This window comes from Lemur catta, chromosome 2 (assembly GCF_020740605.2).
Source record: "Lemur catta isolate mLemCat1 chromosome 2, mLemCat1.pri, whole genome shotgun sequence".
NCBI classification, from domain to species: Eukaryota; Metazoa; Chordata; class Mammalia; order Primates; family Lemuridae; genus Lemur; species Lemur catta.
Window position 1 is genome coordinate 44,839,342 of NC_059129.1, and position 26,324 is coordinate 44,865,665.

Sequence of the window (26,324 nt, forward strand, 5' to 3'; positions counted from 1 at the left end):
AGTGGCTCACACCTGTAATCCCGGCACTTTGGGAGGCCAAGGTGGGAGGATTACTTGAGGCCAGGAGTTCAAAACCAGTCTGGGCAACACAGCAAGACCTTATCTCTACAAAATTTTAAAAATTAGCTGGATGTGGTGATGTGCACTTGTAGTCCCAGCTACTAGAGAGGCCAAGGCGAGAGTGTCACTTGGGCCCAGGAGTTAAAGGCTGCAGTGAGCTATGATCACACCACTGCACTTCAGCAAGAGAGAGATTCTGTCTCTAAAAATACATACATAGTGTTTGGTTTGTTTAGAGTTGGGGTCTCGTATGTTGGGCAGGCTGGTGTCAAACTCCTAGTCTCAGCAATCCTCCTGTCCCAGCCTCTCGAGTAGCTGGGACTACACACTTGAGCTGCTGGCCCTGGCAAAAAACAAGTTTTTAAAGAACTTCTGATGTGGGGAAATGTTCACCTTGTAGCATTGATTGAAGAAAAGCGAGATACAAAAGTTCATGGAATATGATCTTAATTTTTGAAAAAGAAAACACCTGTGCATAGGAGCCACGGCGAGTGAGCCAGACGCTTTCTGTGGTCATCTTGGGAAGATCCGAGGTGCCTTCGTTTTCTTCTTGGAGTGTAATGGATTTTCTCCATTTCCCACTGTGAATGGATGTGAAATCAGAAAAGCAAATAATGTGGATGTTTTAGGGAACTTTGTGGTCCCTCTGGGAAAACAAAGCACATAAAGCCGTAAAAACAGCAGACCGTCCGAGCGTTAAGTGCGAGGCGAGGCCGGCGAGCGCCCCGCACGGAGGGCGGGCAGGGCCGCTTGCCCCATCTGTGCAACTTTGAACCCCTGGGTTCTGGTCTCCGTCCGGGGGTTTCATAGAGGCTGTGAGACTCGGAAGGTCAGCAGGAGAGGGCAGGCGGGAGGGGCTGGAGGTAGTGAACGTAGGGCCCCGGCCAGGTGGGAGAAGTGGGCTGGGCCTGACCCCAGGGCCTCGAAAGCCTCTTGTGGGGGAGCCCCAAGGTCTTTGAGCCCTGGTGTGAGGGGCGTGGGTCTCCGGTTTGTGCCCCTGGAATGGAGGCACACTGTGGGGTTCAGGGCATGGGTAGGAGCCAGCGCGGCAGGCGGCCGCGACTCGGGGGGTGGATAAATGAGAAATGGACTCGAGTCCAGCAGGGTCTCAGGGTGGGTCAGAAGCCCGAGTGGGCAAGGCCCTTGCTGCCTCCAGCCAGAGGGGAGGCCACCTGCTGCTCCCGTTGGTTCCAGGCTCCCGCTGCGTGGCAGGTGGGCCCCGCTGCTCTCCTGTCTGTCTCTGAGGCTGTGCGGCGCGTTCCACGTGTGGGAGGGAGATGGCAGGTGAAGAGGGGCTGACGCAGACGGGGCCGAAAGGCATACGCTGGGCCGCAAGGTCTTTTGTTGGCTTCTATGAAACTTTCCAACTAGGTCCCCAAGCCCCTGAGGTTCCCTTTCCCCATACTTGCTCCTCACTCTGCAGCCCCCTAGGGTAGCTTCACACGCACAGTGGGGCTTGTGGTCTTGCTTTCCTTCCCTGTCCCATCCTGCCTCCTCATCCCCTCCTTGGATGTCTCTCCCTTTGCCACCTTCTGTCCCAGGCCCAAGGGGCCACTGCCAGCCTGAGCAAGGTGCCACCCAGTGCCACTGTCACAATGGTCAGTGCCAAGACGTCCCCCTTGCCAGCCTTGGTCCTGCTGTCTCTCTGCACAGCACTTTGTGAGTCCACTACGGTGTTGGAGCTGTCTGTGGGCAGCTGAAGGAGGGCCTGACAAGGAGGACCGGTGGAGCGGGGCCTGGAGAGGGATGTTCTTAGACGGTGTGGGGCCTGCCACCTGCACGAGCTAAGTTCTGCTGAGAACTTCACTCCTCCGTATCACAGGAGTTGATGCTGCTGGGGACCTGCCGGTGTCTGCCAGGCCCTCTCCTGGTCTCGGGAGCCTGGCCAAGGGCGGCCCTTTTACCTTGAGACAAGGGCGCAGGCTCCCAGCCAGCACAGGTGTTCCGGGTGACGCAACCAGAGTTAGGAGCCCAGCTCTGATGGCCCCGGGTACTGCTCTGGCCTCCTCCAGTCCCCTTTATAGTAGAAGGAAATTTGAGAATTTTTTTGAACACCTGTTTTCATGTCTGCTAATTTGACCGACTGCACTTTAAGATGGGATTGGGCTGGCTGCAGATCCTGTTCTGTCACTTCTGATTGCCGACATCTTGGTGTGAGTGGCAGCAGAGGTGTCTTCCCTGGCACCTCACAATGTCTGTAGCCACTTGGCCAAGCCCCCTCGTTGTACAGAACGTGCAGAACGCGAAGCCCAGGGCCAGGGCAGTGGGGCCTGTGTCTCTGTCAAAGCCGTGGACCTCCTAACATACCAAATGCCACTTACAGTTCAGGGGTTTGCAGGCAACCCTGCAGCCCCTCTGGGGTGGACTGTGGATGTAGACAGTAATTTGCCCACTTTGCTCCTCAAGCAGACTGGAGCCAGAACTAGAAGCGGGGTCCCCTGGGCTTAGAGTGGTACCCTGGCCTCCCAGCCTGGTCCCCACACCCCTTTCCCAGGAAGGCACTGCCTCCTGCCCAGCATGGCCCCACGAGGTCGGAGCCTGGTGCAGGGGCCGTTCAGGCTGGGCGAGTGCATCACTGCCGGAGTGGTCTGCTCAGGCAGCCCATCTGTCCACCCGCTCTGTGTTGGGAGCCGTTGTACAAAAGGCTGGGAAAGGTGCTGGCAGGCATTCGGACCCGGGAAGCTCTGCACTGGCCTAGGGGCCCACTGACACCCTTCTGGCCCGTGCAGCCACCGCTGCAGCCTGGCCCACGGTGGCACGCTGTCTGTGAAGCTGGGGGCAGAGGTCACAGTTAAGTCATCTGGATGCAGAAAGCTCAAGAGTCAGGATTCTACTTAGTGGCAAAGGGAACTGGACCAGGAGTCAGGACACCTGGGTTCCCCTCTAGGTCCCACCTGTGTGACTTTGCACAGGTTACTCTGCCTCCCTGTTCGTCCTGTCACAGGGGATTTCATTTGACCTGCTTACTTCATGGGGGCATAAGCTCCAAAGGAGACACATTGTTATGTGGGCGACGCATCATGTCGGAGATGGCAGCCCGCCATTCCTGTGTGTGAGCAGGCAGGGTGGCGTTTTCTCTGAAACAGCAGGTGAGCTGCGGTCTTTCTCTGCAGGAAGCAGAGGTTGGCTTCGTCTCTGCTTTTGGTCCTCAGGTCCAGGAGGTAATGGTGTTTTGTGTGGTCTTGGGACCAGGCCCTTTCACCAGGCTGACTTGGGCCCTGCAAATCTACACTGCTGATTTGGGGGTGACTGTGGCACCTTGACCTCAGCCAAGACCTCAAAGAGGAAGGTGTTTCGGGATGACGGGCGGGAGGTGAGCGGGAGGGTTGCATGTGTGCCCACAGGGAGAACGGGTCAGAACGGGGGTGCGTTCGTGAAGCTGGGAAGAGTTTCCCAGGCCCTCGTGCTATTGTGCCCATCCTTGAGGGCCCTTCTCGTGACGTGACAGGTGGACAGGGCCTCCAAAAGCCACCTGTCAAGGCATCAGGTGGCTGTCACCACTAAGTGCGTTTTCTCTCTGAGGTGAGACCTGGGCTAGGTGTAGGGTAGTTAGGGTGCTGTGGGTCACACTGGGTGCTCCTGGCGCCAGCCCTGAGGCAAGGGAAGGGCATGTTTGGGGCCACTTTGGAAAGTTCTGTCACAGAGTCCCCGAGGAAGCAAACAAAGGTGGGCTCGGCCAGGCAGCGGTGAGCAGATGAACAAACACAAGAGCATCATTCAGCACCCGATTCCTGCCAGCAATTCTGTGCATGACACCGTGACATTTGGTATTTAACCCCACGAGGCAGATGGTTCATTCCTGTTAGTGGTTCTTGACTTCCTAAGAGCCTGAACAGCTAGCCCAGGATTGGGACCCAGTTCTTTTTCCTTTCTGCCACGGCTGCCTTGCATCGTCACGCCACTGGGAAAGCGCTCGCCCCGGGGCGGTGCATGCAGGTGTGCTGCAGGGAGCGTGGCCTCTGTTTCCATCACTGTTAAGCTCTGGGGACCACAGCATTGAGTGTCAGAGAGTCCCGCCCCTCCTCCTCGTCTTCTGTCCCTTCTCCTGGGCTTCTCCCTGCTCTGCCTGGGCTGGCACTCTGGGTTGGGACAAAGAGGGCACTCTGTTCTTCTCTGTCCACCCAAGAGGGCACACACGTGGCCATTAACACCCTGGCCTCAGAAGTTGGTCCTGGCTGAGACCCAGGACCTGGACTGTTTTTTTATATGTTTTGTTTTGTTTTTGTTTGTTTTTGAGACAGTCTCACTCTTTCATCCCGGCTAGAGTGCAGTAGTGTCATCATAGCTCACTGCAACTTCAAGTTCCCGGGCTCAAGCTATCGTGCCTTCAGCCTCCCAGAGTGCTAGGACTACAGGCACGAGCCACCGAGCCTGGCCCTGGTCTGTGTGTAGTGCCCTGCACCCCAGATGACCGTGCTGAGTAGCACGTTCTGAGCACTGCAGAAACTGCCTGCAGTGGCAGCTGCCAGCATCAGCAATGACTGGAGGAAGCCTCAACATCCAGTGGCAGGTTAAATTACCAGAGTGCTAGAGAGTGTGCAGTCGCTGCAGGTATTCGTAAAACACAGTTAAGTATGGGGAAATATTCCCACGCAATATATGGATATGTGGAAAAGCAGGTTAAAAAACTATATATGTTCATACTACAATGCCAATTTTGCTAAAAATTTCTGTCACCAGGCTGGAGTGCGGTGGCGCAGTAAACCTAGCTCACTGTAACCTCAAACTCATGGGCTCAACTGATCCTTCTGCCTCAGCCTCCCAAGCAGCAGGGACTACAGGCACATGCCACCATGCCTAATTTTTTAAAAAAAATTTTGTAGAGATAGGGTCTCACTGTGTTGCCCACGCTGGTCTCAAACTCTTAGCCTGAAGCAATCCTCCCTCCTCGGCCTCTCAAACTGCTAGGATTACAGACAGAAGCCACGCTCCTGGCCCCAATCTTACTGTTTTAAGAAAATCAATACACTTAGAAAAATACATCAGAATGGTAGCCTTCTCTTTCCCCTGAGGTAATAAATTTACAGGTGTTGTTTACATTTTTCTTTGTGCTTGCTTTAGTTTCAACATTTTCTACGATAAACTTGTATGCCTTTTGTTCTCAGAAAAAGAATATTTTAATGTGGGGAAGAGAGAGAGCAGGGGCCCATTGGAAATCCACCACATTCTTGAAGGCAGAGATAGCACGGATGTCACGTTGGACCAGCCCATGCCAGGGAAGCTCTGGGGAGAAGGGCAGGGTGGGGTGTGCCCCCAGCGTCATCTGCCTGGGGTTTGCTAATGAGCTTTGGCCGCCCCTCCCTGGAGCAGGCAGGCCCACAAGTCAATCCAGCCGTGGGTGTGGCTCCTTCCCCTGCACGCAGCTCTCCCCTCCTCCTCCTGCTGTCCCCACCCTTGAGTGGAGGAATCAGCTCTTGTGGCCTTAATTTGCATTTCTCGTATCTGCAGGTTACACAACCCACACACACACACACCCCCGCCTCCCCGGTCTGGAGTGTCCTGTCCCAGGGTGTCCTGCTCCTTGAGACCCAGAACGGAATGGGCAGTGCAGGGGGAAGGCTGCAGGGGGAGGCACCTTGTGGGCGCAGGACCGCAGCTCTGTCTCAGTCTTTCTACCCGTAGAGAGATTGCACCCTTTGCTTTTTGATGACTGACAGCAGGCAGGGGAAAGGCCCAGGTGACTGAGAAGAGAGAGGCAAGCTGAACGTGGAAGTTAGGCTGGGGGCGCGGTGGGCCGAGTGTGACGTCTGAAGCCAGAGTCCAGGCTGGCGCTTCCCTGGCCGTCAGAATCACTCTGCTGCCCGTGTCCGGTTGCCTGGTTTGGGCGAAGGTCTGATGCTAGAGTAGCCATTGACATTTTGATCATTGGCAGTTTCAAAACTGTTCCAGTTTTGAAAACTTTGGGATTTGGCTTTGAAGGGAAAATGCTATGTTTAGATACATTGTTATCCCTGAAGTGAGTTTATTAGATTTTTGTTGAACCTTGCAGATTAGAAGTGTGCACTTAGTGCTCAAAGATATATTCAGAGGCACGGTGTTGGTATGTATTAAGTCCAGTTGTTGTTTTGTGACCATCACAGCTACTAATGGACCCTGGAACGGTCTTTTGGCTCATATCAACTACTGCCCCTCCACTCTGTGGCCCTGAGATCCAGTCACAAGGCCCAGCCCCCACTTCCCTGGCTCTCCTGGGCAGAGGGAAGCAGGTGGAAGGCAAGCGCCATCTCTTCGAGGGGACAGACAGCAGCCACAGTGTAAGCAAGCATAAAGATGTGTCCAGAATGCTGTGTGTGGGGACCCGGCCCTGCCTGCCTTGGGGAGTCCTGGGCAGCCTGACCACAGGGACCTCTGAGCTGCGTAGCTCTGGGCTGGGGGTGGGGCGGTAGGCTTGTGCCTTTACTTTAATGGGCTTTCTGGAAACAGTGCCCTGACACGTCCAAAACGCAGAGAGGTTTTGACTGTGGGAGTGCATCTCCAACTGAGGGAGCAGAACCAGATCTTTGCTGTACAGGGGGTTGTGACAGTCATAGCTGCCACACCATGTTTTCTCTCCCACCAACTTCTCTTTTAGAGACATTGTGTGGCTTTTGACCGCTGAGGAGGACCTATATGGGGCGAGTGTAGGTGGACGGGCACTAATGAGACACTCCTGCCTTTGACATTTTTTTTAATTTTATATATTCATATACATATATATATATATAATTTTTTTTTTTTTTGCCCTATACCTTGGGGACAATACTGCCCTTGACATTGTCTCCCTCGGATGACTGTTTCAGAGCCTATGGCTTGTTTGTCAGTATAGACCATCGAGGATACCCATAGGCTGGAGCTGGCCAAGGACATCCCTGACCTCTGCCCTTCTTGGCAGGGAGGGGACACTCTATTCCTGACAAACCAATATGGCCTTAGGGTTTTCCTTGGCTCTCCCAGGGCAGTGATTTCATTAGTTGGCCAAAAATCATTTGTGCTACATGCACTCTTAAATGTCTATACAGGGCTGTGCACAGTAGCTCACACCTGTAATCACATCACTTTGGGAGGCCAAGGTGGGAGGATCATTTGAGCCCAGGAGTTTTAGGTTACAGTGAGCTATGATGGCACCACTGCACTCCAGCCCGGGCGACAGAGAGAGATCCTGTCTCAAAAAAAATAATCTAAACGCAATGGCAACATCTCCCCCGGCACCTGGCAGCCTTGCCCTGCACTCTGGATTGCTTTCTAGCAAGGGCTGGAGGTCAAGCATGTTGGAGAGTTTGGGCTTTGGGACTTAGCCACACTGCCCGCCTGTTGGGGCCTGGATTCCCAGCTGGTAGGGTGGAGGGGTGGGGTTGGCCAGCCCCAGGAGATCCCAGCTGACTTTGCAGTTTGCTGGTATTCAGGCCATTCAGGTCACCAGAAAAAGAGCACTCCAATGTGGTGCCAGGGGTCCACTAAGCATACCCTGGTGGAGGGCTTGTCTTTCTCTAGGAGAGGCTGAACTATCCCGTGGCCTTGGATCTTAGCAATGGGTTGGACAAGAGACCTTGCTTCCCCGTGGCCAGGCTCATCAGCCGCTGCCATGTCCTTCCTTGTCCCAGGTGCCACCCTGTGCCGGGGGAGGTGGGCAGAGCACAGGCTACGGGCATGGGTTGGAGCTCCTGTGGATCGTTGGTCCCAGGTCTTAAATCAGCTTTCCTAACAGTGGCCCCTTTGCCAGAGGATGGCTGAGCCCCGTGTGCCTGCAGACGAGGCCCGGACAGCACCCTGCAGGGCGAAGCTCAGGTGGCCGGCCTCGCCTTGCTTCAGTTCTTCTCCTGGGCACTAGGAAAGAGGCAGCTCTGTGAACTGAATCTAGCAGGGACAGGGCTGTGTGGCCATAGGCGGTTCCTTTTCTTGCCGAACCTCAGCTTCCGCTCATTACAAAGTGGGGCAGCTTCCCTTTACCTAGAGCTCAGCGCTCCCCTGCCTGCGCCCCGCCCCGGGGTGTCCCTCGGCTGTGCTGCCCTTGACCCCCTCTGCGCCCACTGGGCTCTCGGCCTTGCCCACTTACCACCTCCGTGAAGCCCTCCTGGCTCTGCCGCACCTGCAGGCCAAGGCGGAGTGGTGGCAGGAGTGAAGTATGGAGGGTGGGTGGGGTGAGCACAGAAGGAGCAGTTTTGTTTCTTTTCCTTCACACCAGCCCTCACCCCAGTCCTTCAGGAATGATCCAAAAAGACCAAAATTGTAAAGTCAGCAGCGTTGACTTCAGCTATTCAGCCTTTTCTTTCTTTCTTTACGTCGGTGGTGTCCTCTCCAGCCACGCATTTCCTTGGTCATTCAGCAGAGCCACTGAGCATGGACAGTGCTCCACGGTGAGCAGGTCTGTGCCCACCTACCCCAAAGTCTGAGGAAGCTGAGAGGCGACCGAAGGGGCTGCCATATCCAGTTCTTTAGCAAGAAACATGTGGTAGGGGCTTAGGGACAGAAGCCACGTCCAGTGGCTGCGAGGTGGGACTGTGGACCCCTGCACCACTGCCCGGCAGCCCCAGGCCTTACGTGCCCCAGGGAAGGAGTTGGGGGGCAATCGGGGTGGACCCTCAGAGAAAGGCAAGAGTGTTAAGTGAGTCTGCCTGAGGGCAGGACTTCCGGCAACAGTAGGTACTCCCAGAACAGGGGCTAATTGCAAGTTAACACGGTGGATTAGCATCCAAGATGGAGTTGCTGTAGCCTCCAGAGAGCGCGCCAGGCTCGGCAGGAGGGAAGCAGCGGACAGACAGAAGCCTCTGCCCTTGTGCAGCCTCCCGCAGCCCTGCTCGTTGCCCTGCCCCGCCAACAGGGCCCGGCGCTGGGGGCCAACCAGTGCCGCGGGAGACGGAGGCTGAGGCTGGGCCGGGACAGCCTTGTGACCCTCAGCAAGTAACGCCGAACAGCCCTGTTTGTCATCTACCACTCCCAGAGGTTCCCCTTCCAGACCTTTGTCACTGTTTGTTGAACGAAGACCCTACCTGCAGTTAAGCAGAATGTTGAGTGAGATGCCTTCAGGGAGACGGACATTTTCCTTCTCCCTGAGTCACACGGTCAGGAGGCTCGGAAGATACTCAGAGCCCTGGAGAGCCGGAGCAAGCAGAGCGGAAGGGAGTGAGGGTCCTGCAGTACCCCTCCCCTCTAGCCAGTTCTCGCCTGCGCCCCCGCCCCCCAGGGCACGGTTCAAGCTACCCGTGGGTAGAGCCCTGGGACAGATGCTGGTACAAAGGAGAAAACGCTCCAGTGGATTGAGCCAGTGGAAAGTAAAACTAGTTACAGCTGCCACAGCAGACCCTTCTCCAGCGCGCCTGACCCAGGAAGGACCCCAGTACCCGCCGAGTGGGACCATGTGGGCACCCATCACGCACAGCGGACCCGCCCTGCCCCTCACTGAGCTCGCAGGCCGGGCCGGCCGTGGCTCGGGCCTGGGCCCACGTCCTGCCCCTGCCTCCCTCACTGCAGGCCTTGGCTTTCCCATCCCCTCGCCTCCAAAATGAGCAGCGATATGTCTCCAGAGACCCACTCAGCTTATGAATTGGATTCTGCACAGTTAAAAAGAAACATTGTCCCTTCCCCCAGAGGTAGAGGGGAGGGGACTTCCATGGGAGGGACATTTGTTCAAGACGCCACGTGATGTGGTTCTGCAGGAGGTGAGGCAGCGTTGGTCGCACCCTCAGGCGGGGCTGTGCCCCCCGACCTGCGGCGGACACCTCGCTCCTGTTCCCGGGCAGCTGCTGCCTGCGCCGTCCACGCTTCGCGCTTGTCTTAGACCTAGTAGGGGGACCCTGGCCCATGACTTGGGAGTTTGTCAGATGGGGGTTAACAGTCCCTTTGCCACTTACTAGCTCTGTGACTTTGGATAAGTCAAGGTAGCTCTCTGAGCCTCAGTTTCTTTCTGTATAATGCAGGTGATTCCTATCACAAAGGCTTAGGGGGAGTATTTTTTCAGGTGAATGTAAAGCCCCCAGCCCAGTGCCGGGACGTGGTTGGGACCCAGCATTGCTGGCTCACATCTTTGTTGGGAGCCTGGAACAGGTCCCATGTCACCTCCCCAACAAAGCCCAGCAGAGGGTGCCCCAGGTATTCTTGTTATGCCCAGAGCTCAGTGACCCTGAGACCCACTTCTTGCCACCCTCTCCCCTCGAGCTCTCAAAAGCAGGCTGTGGCCAAGAACACAGGCTCAGGAGGCAGCCACCAGGGTGCCATCCTGGCTCTGCCACTTGCAGAGCTTTTTTCTTATCTGCAAAGTGGGGAGCAGTAGAAACACCTACCCCCGTCTCCACTTCCTCAGGGACTGGCCCAAACCAGGCCAGGCCTGAAGACTCGTTATGTGTTTTAGATTTCACTTAGAGGTGTGAGGCTTTTTTTATTTTTTATTTTTATTTATTTATTTATTTTTTCAGACAGAGTCATGCTCTGTCGCCCGGGCTAGAGTGCTGTGGTGTCAGCCTAGCTCACAGCAACCTCAAGCTCCTGGGCTCAAGTGATCCTCCTGCCTCAGCCTCCCGAGTAGCTGGGACTACAGGCATGCGCCACCATGCCCAGCTAATTTTTCTATTTTTAGTAGAGACGGGGTCTCGCTCTTGCTCAGGCTGGTCTCGAACTCCTGACTTCAAGTGATCCTCCCGCCTCAGCCTCCCAGAGTGCCAGGATTACAGGCCTGAGCTACCGCACCCAGCCTGAGGCTTTTTTAAAAACTAAGAAAATCTCTATTAACTGAAATGCTTAGGCCAATGGACTATTTTACTTTATTAGCTTTCTAATTATTAACTCACTAAGAACTCAGAACAGGGCCTTGCATATATAGTGAGCTCTCCGTAAAGTTAGTGTGGTGGAAGGTAAAGTAGAAAGTCCCTTTTTTACCTGTGACCCTTTTTGTGAAGAGGTTTCTGAAAGGCCATGGTCCCTTTCTCCCTCAGTAAAGAGGGTGTGGTTTTCTTACCCTTTGCGGGTCTGTAGCACTAGGTAGTCACCAAACAGACTAATCCCACAGAACGACCTATGGCCAGTTCAGGAATTGGGAGGACCCTGGACTGCACCTGGGACATGCTCTGGCAACTGTTGCTTTTATTTTCTGTCATACCTTTGTTTTGTTTCCATTCCCCTCTGTTTGCTCAAAGCTGCGTACGGCTCCCACTCCTATTTACTGGTGTCTGGCTAACGAAGGGCCTGTCTCCAGTTGGATCTGGTTTTCCTGGTTGTCAGCCTTCAGCTTGGCATTCGTATTACCCTAAAAGCTGGGAGGGTTTATGAGTGAATGTTGGGGTTCCAGTAGGAGTTCCAGAAATGACTGGGGTGCTGTTCTCGGACGTTCAGTCCCTCTTGGAGGTTCGAGGTTGGTTCAGATCAGTCCTCTCACTCAGGTGTCCTCATCAGGTAGAGCGCCTGGCAGGTGGCTGCCTCCCCTGCCTCCCCCATGAGCAGACACTACATTTGTCCCAGGGTGACTGCAGGAACTGTGTGGTGACCTCTGGGTTTGGGGGTGACTCAGGAGCTGGCCTCAGACCTGGAGTGGTGCCCAGGCCTCCCTCATGCCCAGCGAGGGGTGTGCCTGCAGCCTGGCTTTGGGGCTCTGGAGCTTAAGGCTGGCAGTGTCCTCTGTGGGACGGTTCATGTCACTGTGCACAGGCTCTGGGGAGGCCCCTGAGGCCAGCAGTCACTGCAGTTCTGCTACAGAGGGGGCCACCAGGTAATGGTTTGCACGGGCTGGCCTGAGTTCCTTAGCTTTCCCACGTGTAAAGTAATACCCACCTAAATAGAAAAGGCCCAGAAAGCAGCCCAGACACACACCGGAATTTCAGGCACCTCAGAGGTGATTCCAGATTGGTGGGGAAAAGGCAGCTCGTTCAAGAAATGGACAGCTCGTTGCCTGGAAAAAATAGTCTGGATCCTGACTCTTAAACTTTACTTCAAAATCAATTCCAGGTGGATTAAAGATTTAATTGTAAAAAAGGAAACTAAAATCACAGGAAAAAATGTAGAAGAATTTTAAAAATAATCTTGGAGAGGGAAAATCTCTCTAAGCCTGACAAAACTGCAAAGCTCTATAAGAAAAACTGGGCACGTTCAGATATAAAAATTAAATTGCTGTATGAATAAAGGTAACATAGAAAGTCAAAAGATAAAGGACAAACTGGAAAAGCAAATGTCCAATTCATGCTACAGATAAAAGGTTAGTTTTCTTACTATAGAAAGAACTCCTACACGTCCATACAGAAACGACCAGCAACTCCACAGAAAAGCACTCGAGGAGCGTGAGCAGGTCGTTCCTGCCGAAGGTGCTCAGCTGTCCCCGCGTGCGGCAGCAGGGATGCGCGAGTAGCCTTGGGGCTGCATCCGGCTCCTCAGGTACTTTAGTGTGTGACCTCAGCAGGTGACCGACGCGCGCAGGGCCTCAGGTTCCTCAGCTGTGTGGTGGGGATGACAGCAGTCTCCGTTACCAAATGGCATGGCGCGTGTCCAGTGCGTGGGGTGGGGAGGTGCCGCGCAGATGCTTGATGATAGAGTGTGAAGACGCCCAGCCTCACCTCTGGGCGAGACGACTTGACTCTGACGAGAAATACGCAGCCTGCGGCTAGGGTTACAGGTGGCTCACACCTGAGCAACGTAGGGAGACCCCATCTTTACAAGAAAATGGAAAAATTAGCCAGCTGTGGTGGCACACGCGTTAGCCTACTCAGGAGGCTGAGGCAGGAGGATCACTTGAGCCCAGGAGTTTGAGGCCACAATGAGCTATGATGATGCCACTGCACTCTACCCTGGCCAATAGTGAGACTCTGTCTCGAAAAAAAGAAAAAAAACGTGCAGGTTGAAACTGCGGTCATAGACTGTTTCTCCGCAGCGTTGGCGACAGTGTGGGGATCTAGCACTGGCATCACTGAGGGCAGCAGAAACACCTGTCAGAACTTTGAATTCCTACACCTTTTGAGGAAGCGGCCTAGCAATGACGCGCATTCGGGGCCGGGAGTTCCTGCAGCACCGTTTGCAACAGCGGAGCAGGCGCCCAGTGTGGGAACTGGTCAGATAAGCTGTGCTGCACCCCTGACCCAGGTGAGGCGCCCAGTGTGGGAGCTGGTCAGATAAGCTGTGCTGTACCCCTGACCCAGGTGAGGCGCCCAGTGTGGGAGCTGGTCAGATAAGCTGTGCTGCACCCCTGACCCAGGTGAGGCGCCCAGTGTGGGAGCTGGTCAGATAAGCTGTGCTGCACCCATAACCCAAGTGAGGCGCCCAGTGTGGGAGCTGGTCAGATAAGCTGTGCTGCACCCATAACCCAAGTGAGGCGTCCAGAGTGGGAGCTGGTCAGATAAGCTGTGCTGCACCCCTAACCCAAGTGAGGCGCCCAGTGTGGGAGCTGGTCAGATAAGCTGTGCTGCACCCCTAACCCAAGTGAGGCGTCCAGTGTGGGAGATGGTCAGATAAGCTGTGCTGCACCCCTAACCCAAGTGAGGCGCCCAGTGTGGGAGCTGGTCAGATAAGCTGTGCTGCACCCATAACCCAAGTGAGGCGCCCAGTGTGGGAGCTGGTCAGATAAGCTGTGCTGCACCCCTGACCCAGGTGAGGCGTCCAGTGTGGGAGCTGGTCAGATAAGCTGTGCTGCACCCCTAACCCAAGTGAGGCGCCCAGTGTGGGAGCTGGTCAGATAAGCTGTGCTGCACCCCTGACCCAGGTGAGGCGCCCAGTGTGGGAGCTGGTCAGATAAGCTGTGCTGCACCCCTAACCCAAGTGAAGCGCCCAGTGTGGGAGCTGGTCAGATAAGCTGTGCTGCACCCATAACCCAAGTGAGGCGTCCAGTGTGGGAGCTGGTCAGATAAGCTGTGCTGCACCCCTAACCCAGGTGAGGCGCCCAGTGTGGGAGCTGGTCAGATAAGCTGTGCTGCACCCCTGACCCAGGTGATCGTGCAGCCTCATATGCTGGTGTGGCACAGCCTCCTGCGTACGTCGAGTGGAAGAACAGGGTGCCCAGCAGCGTGGGCAGGAGTCGCATTTGTGTGAGATGGGCTGCGCAGGCATCCGCGTGCCCAGCTGGACTCCGGGGACGTCCAGGAAGTGGCAGCAGTGGCCTCTGGGAGGGGCTCTGTGGCTGAAGGGCAGGGCAAACCCGTGTGTTTTGTATCCTATGCCATACTGTGTGTTTCTAAGTTTACTCTGAAAATACCTGTCTCCTTAGCAGCTTATTCCATTTTTTAAAAAAAGAAAAAAATGGAAATACCTGTCTCATGACTATGTGAGTAGTGAGAGACCCTCACAGGTGCCAGGAGGGGAGTGAGGAGTGGGCTGCCTAGGTTCGCAATCTTAGCTCCACCCTAGATATGTGACCTCAGGAAATTTCTGACCTCAGCGTGCCTCAGTTTCCTCATCTGTAAAACAAGAATTAAAAGAGACCCTAACGCGCAGGGTTGTGAGCGTGAAGCGAGAGAGTCCGTGGGAAAGGTCTCTGGCACGCAGTAAGCAAGCACCCGGCCAACGCCAGCCAGCCTCCTCCATCGTCCCCATCGAGCTCAGCGCCGTGCAGTGGGGACTCCGTGCACCTCCCCACCCTCAGCTGCTCCGGCAGGGCCAGTGGAGGGTGGCGACAACTGCCCAAATTGGGCTCTGCTCTAACCCACCTTCTCCCCAGGCCAGGGAAGCCTTTGGCCAACAGAATTTCCCCCTTGAGGCTTCTTTCCTCCTTGGGGTGAGGCTGGCTCTTTGGGGACCTGCCTCTGTCACCAGCTGCCTTCCAGAGGTGGTTGTGACAGCCTTGGAATGAGAAAATCACATCTATGAGGAACCTGAGGAGTAATCCACCAACCGGTTCTTCATCTTGGGTGGTCGTGGAACCTGCTCCCCAGAGAGATGCATGTACACTCGGGTGGGCCGGGGCGTGCGGCCGAGCCTGGGCATGCACTGCCCCAGCTCCCTGGGAGCCACCCGGCGGGCAGTGGGCAGTCCAGGCAGATTTGTCTCCGCACCCTCGGTGCCGTGGCGAAGGGGAAGAATTTGGTGTGAGGCCCTGAAAGGCCGACCTGATGTCCTTCCTTCTGCTCTCAGGGGTCTAACGTGATGGAAGAGCAGGACCTGCGGGAGATCGGCATCAGCGACCCACAGCACCGGCGGAAGCTGCTGCAGGCCGCACGCTCCCTGCCCAAGGTGACCACCGGCAGCCTCGGCCTGTGCCAGAGCCAGGGCCGTTCCCCAGCACGGCCGGGACTGAGAACAGGGAGCGAGCTGGCTCCGGCGCGTGCTGATCGTGGCAGGGGGTCTGCCCCTCATCCTAGGAGCCCCTGTTGCTTCCTGGCTGACTCCTAAGGCCTCTGGAGGGTCAGCAGGGCACTTGGGCCAGTGAGCACCTTGCAGGGCTCACAAGGGTGGTTCCTGGGATCTGCCTGGCTCAGGAGCCTGGTGCTCACGGCAGGGGGGCGGGTCTCTCCTTCCTCACTCAAGCCCGCCCTACTGCTCTCTGGCAGCAGGCCCTCCAGGCGGGACGGCAGTCTTCCCTGGGGAGCCAGAAGCTGGTAGGCTGAGCCTCTCGCCTCGACTGCTGGTGCTGAGCCCAGTGTCCCCTTGTCCCTTCACTCGCCCAGAGCTTGGGAAGCACCTGGGCTCACAGGCACACACCATTTTCTTGTCCCTGCAGGCCCATGACCTGGTCAGAGCACAGGGTGGAGGCCTTCCGCAGACCCTGCTCCCCACCTGGCCTTACTGCGAGGGCCATTGTCCCCAGACCAGGGCTGCTCCAGCAGCTCCCACCTCCCAGACGGGGCTGAGCCAGAACACTGACAGAGAGGGTGTATGAAGGGAGGGACTGAAAGGTGCCAAGGACCCCAGGTCTGCAGGGCTCCTGGGGTCCTCATCCTGGGGGTGCCGAAATATCAGTCCCACCTCCCTCCTTGCCCCACAGGTGAAGGCTCTGGGCTATGACGGGAACAGCCCGCCTTCGGTGCCCTCCTGGCTGGACTCGCTGGGGCTGCAGGACTACGTCCACTCCTTCCTGTCCAGCGGCTACAGCTCCATCGACACCGTGAAGAACCTCTGGGAGCTGGAGCTCGTCAACGTGAGTCCAGCCTCTGCTCGGGCCTGGCCCGGCCCCTCCTGCAGTGGGAGCTTCCCTCAGTCACAGCTGGCCCGTCGGGGAGGTCCAGGGGCTCGAGGGGGCTGTGGGCCCGTCGGCCACCTGACTTCTCCCCTCTGCCCCCCTCTGCCCCCCTCTTCCCCGTGCAGGTCCTCAAGGTCCACCTGCTGGGCCATCGCAAGCGCATCATCGCCTCCCTGGCAGACAGGCCGTACGAGGAGCCGCCCCAGAAGCCCCCGAGGTTTTCCCAGCTCAGAGTGAGTTGGGGAGGGAAAAAATGTTTCTTCTTTGTATTTTTAGGAATTAAATAGAATTCGTGAGGAGTCTTCAGAGACAGCGTGACCTCTGTGGAATAGGGGAAAACAGCCCCTCCCCTCTCTTATTGTTGGGCCCAAGTCGGCCCCTAGGCCCAGGTGGTCTGCCGGTTGCCTGTAAATTACATGCCACCATTTACATTCAAAGAAGCTTGAGATGGAGGTGGCTCAAGTAGAAAATAAAATGTGGGGAAAGTAGGAAAACGTACACAGATCCCAGGCCTAGCTAGGGCTGTGTCTGGGTGTTAAACTCAGCTCTGCACCCGGGGCAGAGCTCGGGGGCAGGAGGGCCGGTGGTTTGAGGAGTCCCCACTTCGGGCAGCCGGCGTGAACCCGAGACAACCCTTGGAACACATGGCGAGGACGCCCAGCCTTCGGGCCCCACCCTAAGTCTTCTGAATCAGAATTCCTGGGGTGGGGCAGCTGAGAGAGCCTGCATGTTAAAAACCTCCCGGGTGCTGTGTTGCTCAAGCTGGGTGATCCCTGCCTGCAAAAATGGGTGAGAGCTCTCAGGTCAGGGAGAGCTGTCCCCCTCTACCGGGATGGCGGCAAGAGCCGCCGCTCCCTGCAAGCCCTGGCGGTGCACCGGGCTCCTGCCAGCCTCGTGCCATTTAGTTCCCCAGCAGCCGCAGAAAGTACACACTGTTTTGTCCTTTTCCAGAGGGGAGCTGGGGGCCAGTCTTGCTCTGGGAACACACAGCTGACATTCAAGTGTGAAAACCGAGGAGCCTGGATAGTGTTCCTATGAGACGGTGGCCTCAGGGCACCGACTGGCAGGACTAAGCTCTTCCTCAGGAAAGCATTTGGATTTGGTCATGCAGAGAGGCCTGCGACACATTGTGACATGATTTTATCTCTGATAAATGTACAAGTGGCTCCCCTGCCCTATAACCATTCCTTTCTCCCTGTGGCTCTAGGCCTGGGCGGAGGGCACTAGTAGAGGGGACGGATACAGGGGACAGCTAGCTGCCCCCCAGGATGGGTTCTCAGGGCTCCCTGGGCTCCAGGAGGGATCTGGCTGTTTCCACTGTCACCAGGCCGGGCCGGCTGCCTGCACCGCCACTGGCCTGACGCCTCCGTGCTGTTGGCTCCTCACTCCCTGCCACTTCTGTCTCCCTGCACGGCTGCGTGGGACCTGCTGACACGTACCGCCCAGGGGCTGGGCTGATGGGTTGTGGGTTCTACCTGGATTTCTCCCCCTACAGTGCCAAGACTTGCTCTCGCAGACATCATCCCCCCTGAGCCAGAACGATTCCTGCACAGGGCGGTCAGCAGACCTGCTGTTGCCTCCCGGGGACACTGGCAGGAGGCGCCATGACAGCTTTCACGACCCTGCAGCACCCTCTCGAGCAGAACGCTTCAGGATTCAGGTGGGCAGGAGGGACTGCGGCCAGGGTCCACCTCGTTCTCTGGGCAGGACAGGGGCTCCCAGGGCCATCTGCTGCCCCTATGCCCGAGCACAGTCGGACTGGCATGGGGTTGGGAGGCAGACACCAGCCCGCTCCCCTGGTCCCCACCCAGCCCCCAGGCCTCCTGGAGCCTGGATGCACAGCTCACTTCAGCCGTGGGCATTGTGGGTGTGGCCTGGACCACCCTCCCTCAGAAGTTCGGATCCACCGTCTGCTCTCCGACTGCAGCCTGCCCCATCCAGCCCCGCAGGTCCCTGCTGGCCCCACAGCCCTCGGTGCTCTCCGGCCTCCTTACCCGGCTGGCTCCCCAGAACTGCCTTCTCTCCCGCCACATAGACCCACAGCCTTCTCTTCTGCCTGCCCAGCCCAACTGCAGCCCAGATCAGACTTGTCCTTCCTGTTCCATGTCCACAGCCCTGGGGTGGGCGCAGCTGAGCCCCCCACGCTCCGTGGCACCACCTCCAGCCCCTGCCCAGGGCTGACTCCCTCTCCCTTTCCTAGCTCGCCTTCGCAGGGTGTTGCTTTCAGGGATCCCAGATTTACTCACGACCTGCCTGTCCTGCCTCCTGCCCTGCACAGACCCTGGCCTTGTCCCTTGTCCCCATCTTGGCCTGTCAGACACAGGCTTGGCAGGTGTCCCTCATGCCCCTCAGGGTGAACTTCTGCTTGTTTCTCTAACTCACACTTCTCATTTCTGGCCTCTGGGGACTTCCTTTACCTCTCCACAAGCACAACCATGAATTTTAAAAGATTTTAAAAACACATTGTCCAGCAGTTCTAGTTGCTCTGTACTGAGAGGCTCTTTGCACGTTGCTGGGAACAGAAGTCTTCAGTGTTTCCCGAATCTTTCCTTCCTCTGCATTCCTTCTATCAGCCATGAGTACAGACCCCCAGCATCCCACCGGGACAGCAGAGCCCCCCAACTCCTGCCAGAAGGAGCCATTTAATAATGCACCCCTAGCCCGGGCGCATCCCTGACTCCTGCTGTGAGGACTGTCCGAGGCCCTTGAGTAGAGAGGCCGCAGGGCCTGGCTCCTGCTGCTGTGTCCTTCGGGCCCCTCCTGCCACCTCTGAGCCTCACCTCAGACCCCACAGAGCCTTGCGGACGGAGCCTGCTCTTGGTGGGGCCTGCTTCTCTGCTCCTCGGCATCAGCAGCGCCTCCCCCCGACTGCAGTGCGTTTGAACTGCCTGTCTGCCCCTGCCCTCCCCACCTGCCCGTGGAACTCGTTGTCACTGGCTTCTTCACCCCTGGGTGCTAGAACCAGACGGTGAGCCTGTGAGCTCCTCTGGCGCAAACAAGCAATGACCAACTGCGGGTGTTCTGCAGGAAGAGCACCACGAGGCCAAGCTGACCCTTCGGCCCCCCAGTCTGGCTGCGCCCTATGCCCCCGTGCAGAGTTGGCAACACCAGCCAGAGAAACTCATCTTTGAGTCCTGCGGTTACGAGGCCAATGTGAGTTGCTCCTGCACTCCCAGCACAGCCAGCCTCCCTGCTCCCTGCCCTTCCCACTGGGCCCCTGCAGCCCTGAATCCCGGCAGACTCTCCGACCCTCTGCAGTCCCAGGCCCAGGGCTCGGACGGACGCTGTTCCCTACTCTTCAGCCATTCTCAGCAGCGAAGGGGACGGGGGCTAGGGGAGGCCTCTGTTGGGCTTAGCCAGAGAGGAAGATGCAGGGCCTCTCCAGCTGGGAGGATCACTGGGAGAGGTAACCACCTGATCATGAGACAGTCCCAAATTGGTTGGGTCACCCCTGCACGATAATGCAGGGCTCCTAAGCCCGACCCCTGCTCGCTCCCACAGTATCTGGGCTCCATGCTGATCAAAGATCTGCGAGGGACAGAATCCACGCAAGACGCCTGTGCCAAGATGCGGGTATGTTGGCTGAATGGGGGGAGTGGAGCGTGCTGTGGGGGGCTGGCTGGCACAGAAAGCAGCAGATGGGAGCCCCAGCGGCAGCTGCCCAGGCCCTGCCACACCACGTCCGAATGGAGGGAGGCCGGGTCTGTGGAATCCCAGGAGGCCTAGCCCTGAGAAGGGGCATTCACAGGGCCACCCCTTCTTTCCTGCAGAAGTCAACTGAACACATGAAGAAGATCCCCACCATCATCCTGTCCATCACATACAAAGGTGTCAAGTTCATTGATGCCTCCAATAAGGTGTGTTTCTCATAAGGACTGTTGATGGGAGAGGGACCCATCTCCCTGTCAGAGCCACAGGGCTCCAGGGCGAGCAACCCGGTGCCTTTGCTCATTCCTTATCTCCCTAGAGGGTCCCTGGTCCCCTTTTATTACTTCCTGTTTCCACCACCTCGCCCAGGTGCTTATCTCTCATCTGCCTGCATAACCTCATTGCTGGGTGCCGGCCACCAGCCCCCGCCCCTGCTGAGACAACGGCTGTTACCTTCCTCGGTGGGGGCTCCACTGGCCACCTTGGCTGTTCACAGGCCTTCCGTGGTGTGAGTCCCTCAGTGAGCAAAGGACTGGCCCCTTGCTCCGCTGCCTGGGACCCCACCTTCCTGAGACCCTTCCCCTGCCCCACCCTGGGAGGAAGGTGGGAGGGGCTGGGGAGCACGCGGTTGGAGGCGAACATTTCACTGCTTAGCTGCCACGTCAAGGGTGGAGACCCCAAAGCTAAATCAGGCAAGGTTAGACACTGCCCCCACCTCCACCAAACAGAAGTGAGAAGAGGCAGTGTGGGTTAGGCCAATGCCATAGGCTGAGACAAAGACTGCGACAGTGAAAGGGTGGGTGGTGCCACAGGCACGCCCGAGCGTGCCAGGGATTCCAGAACACTCCTTTCCCCAGCAGAACGTCATCGCTGAGCACGAGATCCGGAACATTTCCTGTGCGGCCCAGGACCCAGAAGACCTCTGTACCTTTGCCTACATCACCAAGGACCTGCAGACCAGCCACCACTATTGCCACGTGTTCAGCACAGTGGACGTGGTGGGTGGGGTCCCGGGCGGGTGGGGCACAGATGCAGTGCGTCCCAGCCCCTGGCTGGCGCTTGGCAGTCGTGTGGCTTGTGAACAAAGCCTAGCAGCTCCCGGGCCAGCCCCTCACACAGCGATGAGACTGAAGCGGGGTGCAGGTGGCGGGTCGGTCCAGGGTGCTAGTGACAGGGGGTTCTAGCTTTTATTTATTTATTTAGTTAGTTAGTTATTTGTTTATAGAGATGAGGCCTCGCTATGTTGCCCAGGCTGACCTCAAACTCCTGGGCTCAGGCGATCCTCCTGCCTCAGCCTCCCAAGTAGCTGGGACTGCAGGTGCGTGCCACCACGCCCTGCTTTCCAGCTTTAGTTGAGTGTTTCTTAGGTAAGGCAAGGCCTTTGTCTTCCATGGCTTTCTGTTTGTCAACCCTACCACGCCAGTTCCCCAAACCTTCAGCCCAGAGTTTCCCTGAAATGCCTTCTACGTCCCTCTTAGGGGCAGCAGGGCCTCCTTGGCAGGAGGTCTTTTTCCCTCAGATTTCTGCTGAAGCTAGACCCTGGGTGCCGCCGGGCTGAGGCGAGTTCATGCTCACTCAGCTGCCCCCGGGGGTGGACGGGAGTGGGAGAGACGAAAGCCCACTCGGCAGGGATTCCCTCTGCCCTGAGATAAGGCCCAGCGGTGGCCCTAGGCCGTCTCCTCACCCCACAGGCAAGCCAGTGTGTCCAGGTCCCTGCTGCCCTCAAGGAAAATAGCTGTTTCCAGAATCTCTGTGGCTCTTGGAACATAGCTCTGGGCGTTCCCTGCACCCCCAGCACCTTATACAGCCCAGCCCCCACTTGCTTGGGCCAGCGGGGCTCAGGAACCTGGGCTGTGGCATCAGATATTCCTGGCTCTGCCACTTGCTAGCTGTGTGACCTTGAAATGTCACTGCTGCCTGTTTTCTCATCTGTCCTAAGGGCAATACGGTATGGCCGCCCTCGTGGGGCTGCACAGCTCTCAGAGCTGGTGGCAGTCCTGTGCTCCACAGAGTCCTTTCTGCTGTGACACATGTATGTGCCTGGTGACCACCTGCTAGCTAGAACCACATGGCGAAGGCCATAGGTTTATCGAGAAATGAGTGAGGGACACAACACTCACAAACTTTGTCAGTGATACATTAAAAATAAAAGATAGGAACTTAATAAAAGCAATAGCACCATTTTATTCATAAAATGGTCAAGAAATACCTAAATGCTCCAGTGAGCATGGCACGCTGTCTCGGAAAGCCCTGCACTCGGCTCCCAGAGCGCGCGCCTGCCCTGCCACCAGCCCGTGTGTGAGGAAAGGACAAGGACCTGGAGGGGGAGAAAGGACAGAACAGGAGGAGCAACAGCAAGTGGGCGGACAGGAGGGACACATGCACGGAGGGGTGGCATGGGAGGGTCGCAGCTCTGTGCTGCTGGGAGCTGGGGCAGCTGTGGGGAGCTGTGGGGAGCTGGGGCAGTTGTGGGGAGCTGTGGGCAGCTGTGGGGAGGTGTGGGGAGCTGTGGGCAGCTGTGGGGAGCTGTGGGCAGCTGTGGGGAGGTGTGGGCAGCTGTGGGGAGCTGTGGGGAGCTGTGGCAGCTGTGGGGAGGTGTGGGCAGCTGTGGGGAGCTGGGGGGAGCTGGGGGAGCTGTGGGGAGCTGGGGCAGTTGTGGGCAGCTGTGGGGAGGTGTGGGCAGCTGTGGGGAGGTGTGGCAGCTGTGGGGAGGTGTGGGCAGCTGTGGGGAGCTGTGGGGAGGTGTGGGCAGCTGTGGGGAGGTGTGGGCAGCTGTGGGCAGCTGTGGGCAGGTGTGGGGAGGTGTGGGCAGCTGTGGGGAGGTGTGGGCAGCTGTGGGGAGCTGGGGCAGCTGTGGGGAGGTGTGGGCAGCTGTGGGGAGCTGGGGGGAGCTGGGGGAGCTGTGGGGAGCTGGGGCAGTTGTGGGCAGCTGTGGGGAGCTGTGGGGAGGTGTGGGCAGCTGTGGGGAGCTGTGGGGAGCTGGGGCAGCTGTGGGGAGGTGTGGGCAGCTGTGGGGAGCTGGGGGGAGCTGGGGGAGCTGTGGGGAGCTGGGGCAGTTGTGGGCAGCTGTGGGGAGGTGTGGGCAGCTGTGGGGAGGTGTGGCAGCTGTGGGGAGGTGTGGGGAGCTGTGGGCAGCTGTGGGGAGCTGTGGGGAGGTGTGGCAGCTGTGGGGAGGTGTGGGCAGCTGTGGGGAGGTGTGGCAGCTGTGGGGAGGTGTGGGCAGCTGTGGGGAGGTGTGGCAGCTGTGGGGAGGTGTGGGGAGCTGTGGGCAGCTGTGGGCAGCTGTGGGGAGGTGTGGCAGCTGTGGGGAGCTGTGGGCAGCTGTGGGGAGTTGTGGCAGCTGTGGGGAGGTGTGGGCAGCTGTGGGCAGCTGTGGGCAGCTGTGGGGAGGTGTGGGCAGCTGTGGGGAGCTGTGGGAAGCTGTGGGCAGCTGTGGGGAGGTGTGGGCAGCTGTGGGCAGCTGTGGGCAGGTGTGGGGAGCTGTGGGCAGCTGTGGGGAGGTGTGGGCAGCTGTGGGGAGGTGGGGGGAGCTGTGGGGAGCTGTGGGGAGCTGTGGGCAGCTGTGGGGAGCTGTGGGCAGCTGTGGGGAGGTGTGGGGAGCTGTGGGCAGCTGTGGGGAGGTGTGGCAGCTGTGGGGAGCTGTGGGCAGCTGTGGGGAGTTGTGGCAGCTGTGGGGAGGTGTGGGCAGCTGTGGGGAGGTGTGGGCAGCTGTGGGGAGCTGTGGGAAGCTGTGGGCAGCTGTGGGGAGGTGTGGGCAGCTGTGGGCAGCTGTGGGCAGGTGTGGGGAGCTGTGGGCAGCTGTGGGGAGGTGTGGGCAGCTGTGGGGAGGTGGGGGGAGCTGTGGGGAGCTGTGGGCAGCTGTGGGGAGCTGTGGGGAGCTGTGGGCAGCTGTGGGGAGGTGTGGGGAGCTGTGGGCAGCTGTGGGGAGGTGTGGGCAGCTGTGGGCAGCTGTGGGGAGCTGTGGGCAGCTGTGGGGAGGTGTGGGCAGCTGTGGGGAGTTGTGGCAGCTGTGGGGAGGTGTGGGCAGCTGTGGGGAGGTGTGGCAGCTGTGGGGAGGTGTGGGCAGCTGTGGGCAGCTGTGGGCAGCTGTGGGGAGGTGTGGGCAGCTGTGGGGAGCTGTGGGAAGCTGTGGGCAGCTGTGGGGAGGTGTGGGCAGCTGTGGGCAGCTGTGGGCAGGTGTGGGGAGCTGTGGGCAGCTGTGGGGAGGTGGGGGGAGCTGTGGGGAGCTGTGGGCAGCTGTGGGGAGCTGTGGGGAGCTGTGGGCAGCTGTGGGGAGGTGTGGGGAGCTGTGGGCAGCTGTGGGGAGGTGTGGGCAGCTGTGGGGAGGTGTGGGGAGCTGTGGGCAGCTGTGGGGAGCTGTGGGGAGGTGTGGGCAGCTGTGGGGAGGTGTGGGGAGCTGTGGGCAGCTGTGGGGAGGTGTGGGCAGCTGTGGGCAGCTGTGGGGAGCTGTGGGCAGCTGTGGGGAGGTGTGGGGAGGTGTGGGCAGCTGTGGGGAGCTGTGGGCAGCTGTGGGGAGGTGTGGGCAGCTGTGGGGAGCTGTGGGCAGCTGTGGGGAGGTGTGGGCAGCTGTGGGGAGGTGTGGGCAGCTGTGGGGAGGTGTGGGCAGCTGTGGGCAGCTGTGGGGAGCTGTGGGGAGGTGTGGGGAGGTGTGGGCAGCTGTGGGGAGGTGTGGGCAGCTGTGGGGAGGTGTGGGCAGCTGTGGGCAGCTGTGGGCAGCTGTGGGGAGGTGTGGGGAGCTGGGGCAGCTGTGGGCAGCTGTGGGGAGGTGTCGGGAGCTGGGGCAGTTGTGGGGAGCTGTGGGGAGCTGGGGCAGTTGTGGGCAGGTGTGGGGAGCTGTGGGCAGCTGTGGGGAGGTGTGGGCAGCTGTGGGGAGCTGTGGGGAGGTGTGGGCAGCTGTGGGGAGGTGTGGGCAGCTGTGGGGAGGTGTGGGCAGCTGTGGGGAGGTGTGGGCAGCTGTGGGCAGCTGTGGGGAGGTGTGGGCAGCTGTGGGGAGGTGTGGGCAGCTGTGGGGAGCTGTGGGCAGCTGTGGGGAGGTGTGGGGAGCTGGGGCAGCTGTGGGGAGCTGTGGGCAGGTGTGGGGAGCTGGGGCAGCTGTGGGCAGCTGTGGGGAGCTGGGGCAGTTGTGGGCAGGTGTGGGGAGCTGGGGCAGCTGTGGGGAGCTGGGGGAGCTGTGGGGAGGTGTGTACCGTCAGGGGACTTGGCTCAGCTGGCAGCAGTTTCTGCATCTACCTAGTGTTTCTGTCAGACGAAATCGTAAGGAGACCAAATGTGTTTTGCTTGAATTGTTCCTCACGGTACCAATTGTGTTGGAACAGATTTGTGTTTTCAAAACTAGTGTTCTCTTGTTTCCTGTCCGGATGTCGTCTGTGCCAGTGCTCAGGGTGGGGTGTGGGGACAGGAGAGAAGGGATGAAGCTGTTCCTGCGCCTCACAGGCTCACGCGTGCTGGTCTGTTCCTCCCAGAATCTGACCTACGAGATCATCCTGACGCTGGGACAGGCATTTGAGGTGGCCTATCAGTTGGCCCTGCAGGCCCAGAAGTCCAGGCCGATGGGGGCGTCTGCAGTTGAGATGATTGAAACAAAATCTTCCAAACCGGTGCCTAAGCCTCGGGTCGGCATGAGGAAATCCGCAGTACGTGGCCCCAGTCGCCAAGATTGCCCACCTCCCTGGCCCTGGGATTGGATGGCTTGGGGTGGAAGCCTCCAAGACGAGGAGGGTCTTGCCCCTCTTTCAGGCAGCCGGCCCCTCAGGGGCAAACCTAACTAGCTCCCCCACGCTGCCCGGGCCCCCCCTGGTCGGGCGGCCGCTCCTCTGTCCCCCCCTTGTTGAGGGGCTGCGGAGAGCGGGCCACAGGCAGCTCCCGGTAACCGTGTCGTCCCTGTGTCTGTGTCTGCTTTGCTTCGCACCCCAGGTGCCGCTGCCCCCTGATAGTCGCTGTTGTCACTGTCACACCTGCACCACCCACCGTCCTTCCTACCTACCGCTGCCGTCTGTTAGTCCTGGAGTCAAGGTCTTTACGCCTCCTGCTGTCTTGTGTGTCAGTCTCCCTGAAGTGACCGTGAGCGTTCTTAGACTCTGGTGGCCTCTGCCTCTGCCTGCGTGACATTCTTATCTCCTCTCCTGAGATGCCCTCTGCCCTTCCCCTGTGTGCTTCAGCCCTCTCTGTTTTTCTGTCATGTGTCCTCTCTCCAGAGGTGTGGGCCACCTGTTGTCTTGCCTCAGGGCGAGCTCCCTGGCCCCAACAGAGGGACCCGAGGCTTGGAGTGTCTAAGCCTCAAACCCCCTTCCCGCCCACCCTGGCCAGTTTGGGGCTCAGAGCAGGAGGCTCAGGAAGGGCAAGTTTCCCTTAACTGAGCAGCCCCGAGAAATCCCTGGGTGGCCTCCCAAGAAGCTCCAGGGAGGGTGACAGTCCCCACCCCCAGGGGCCTGCTCTTGGCTGAGGAGGAATAAGCATGTGGGCTCTGGCGCTGCCTGGGGCGGAGGGGCGTGCTGGGCCCTGCTCGCCTCCTGCCCTGGCGCACAGCCCCCCTGACTCTCACTGTTCCCTGTTGGCA

At 58.5% G+C, this 26,324-nt stretch overlaps 1 protein-coding gene across 10 annotated transcripts in view; it reads left to right on the forward strand.

The window, feature by feature from the left end:
* ANKS1A (ankyrin repeat and sterile alpha motif domain containing 1A) overlaps positions 1 to 26,324 on the forward strand; it is a 194,096-nt gene that overhangs the window by 164,463 nt on the left and 3,309 nt on the right. For 5 of the 10 annotated variants that reach the window (XM_045543541.1, XM_045543539.1, XM_045543546.1 and 2 more), the window contains 10 exons: positions 15,076 to 15,174; positions 15,926 to 16,078; positions 16,246 to 16,353; positions 17,616 to 17,780; positions 19,148 to 19,273; positions 19,622 to 19,693; positions 19,891 to 19,977; positions 20,629 to 20,766; positions 25,231 to 25,401; positions 25,682 to 26,292. In XM_045543541.1, coding sequence (XP_045399497.1) covers positions 15,076 to 15,174; positions 15,926 to 16,078; positions 16,246 to 16,353; positions 17,616 to 17,780; positions 19,148 to 19,273; positions 19,622 to 19,693; positions 19,891 to 19,977; positions 20,629 to 20,766; positions 25,231 to 25,401; positions 25,682 to 25,873 — 1,311 coding nt within the window. In that variant the 3' untranslated portion in view covers positions 25,874 to 26,292. Of the gene's footprint in view, positions 1 to 15,075; positions 15,175 to 15,925; positions 16,079 to 16,245; positions 16,354 to 17,615; positions 17,781 to 19,147; positions 19,274 to 19,621; positions 19,694 to 19,890; positions 19,978 to 20,628; positions 20,767 to 25,230; positions 25,402 to 25,681; positions 26,293 to 26,324 lie in introns of those variants that run through there. The other 5 variants (XM_045543540.1, XM_045543544.1, XM_045543545.1 and 2 more) reach the window with 1 other exon arrangement.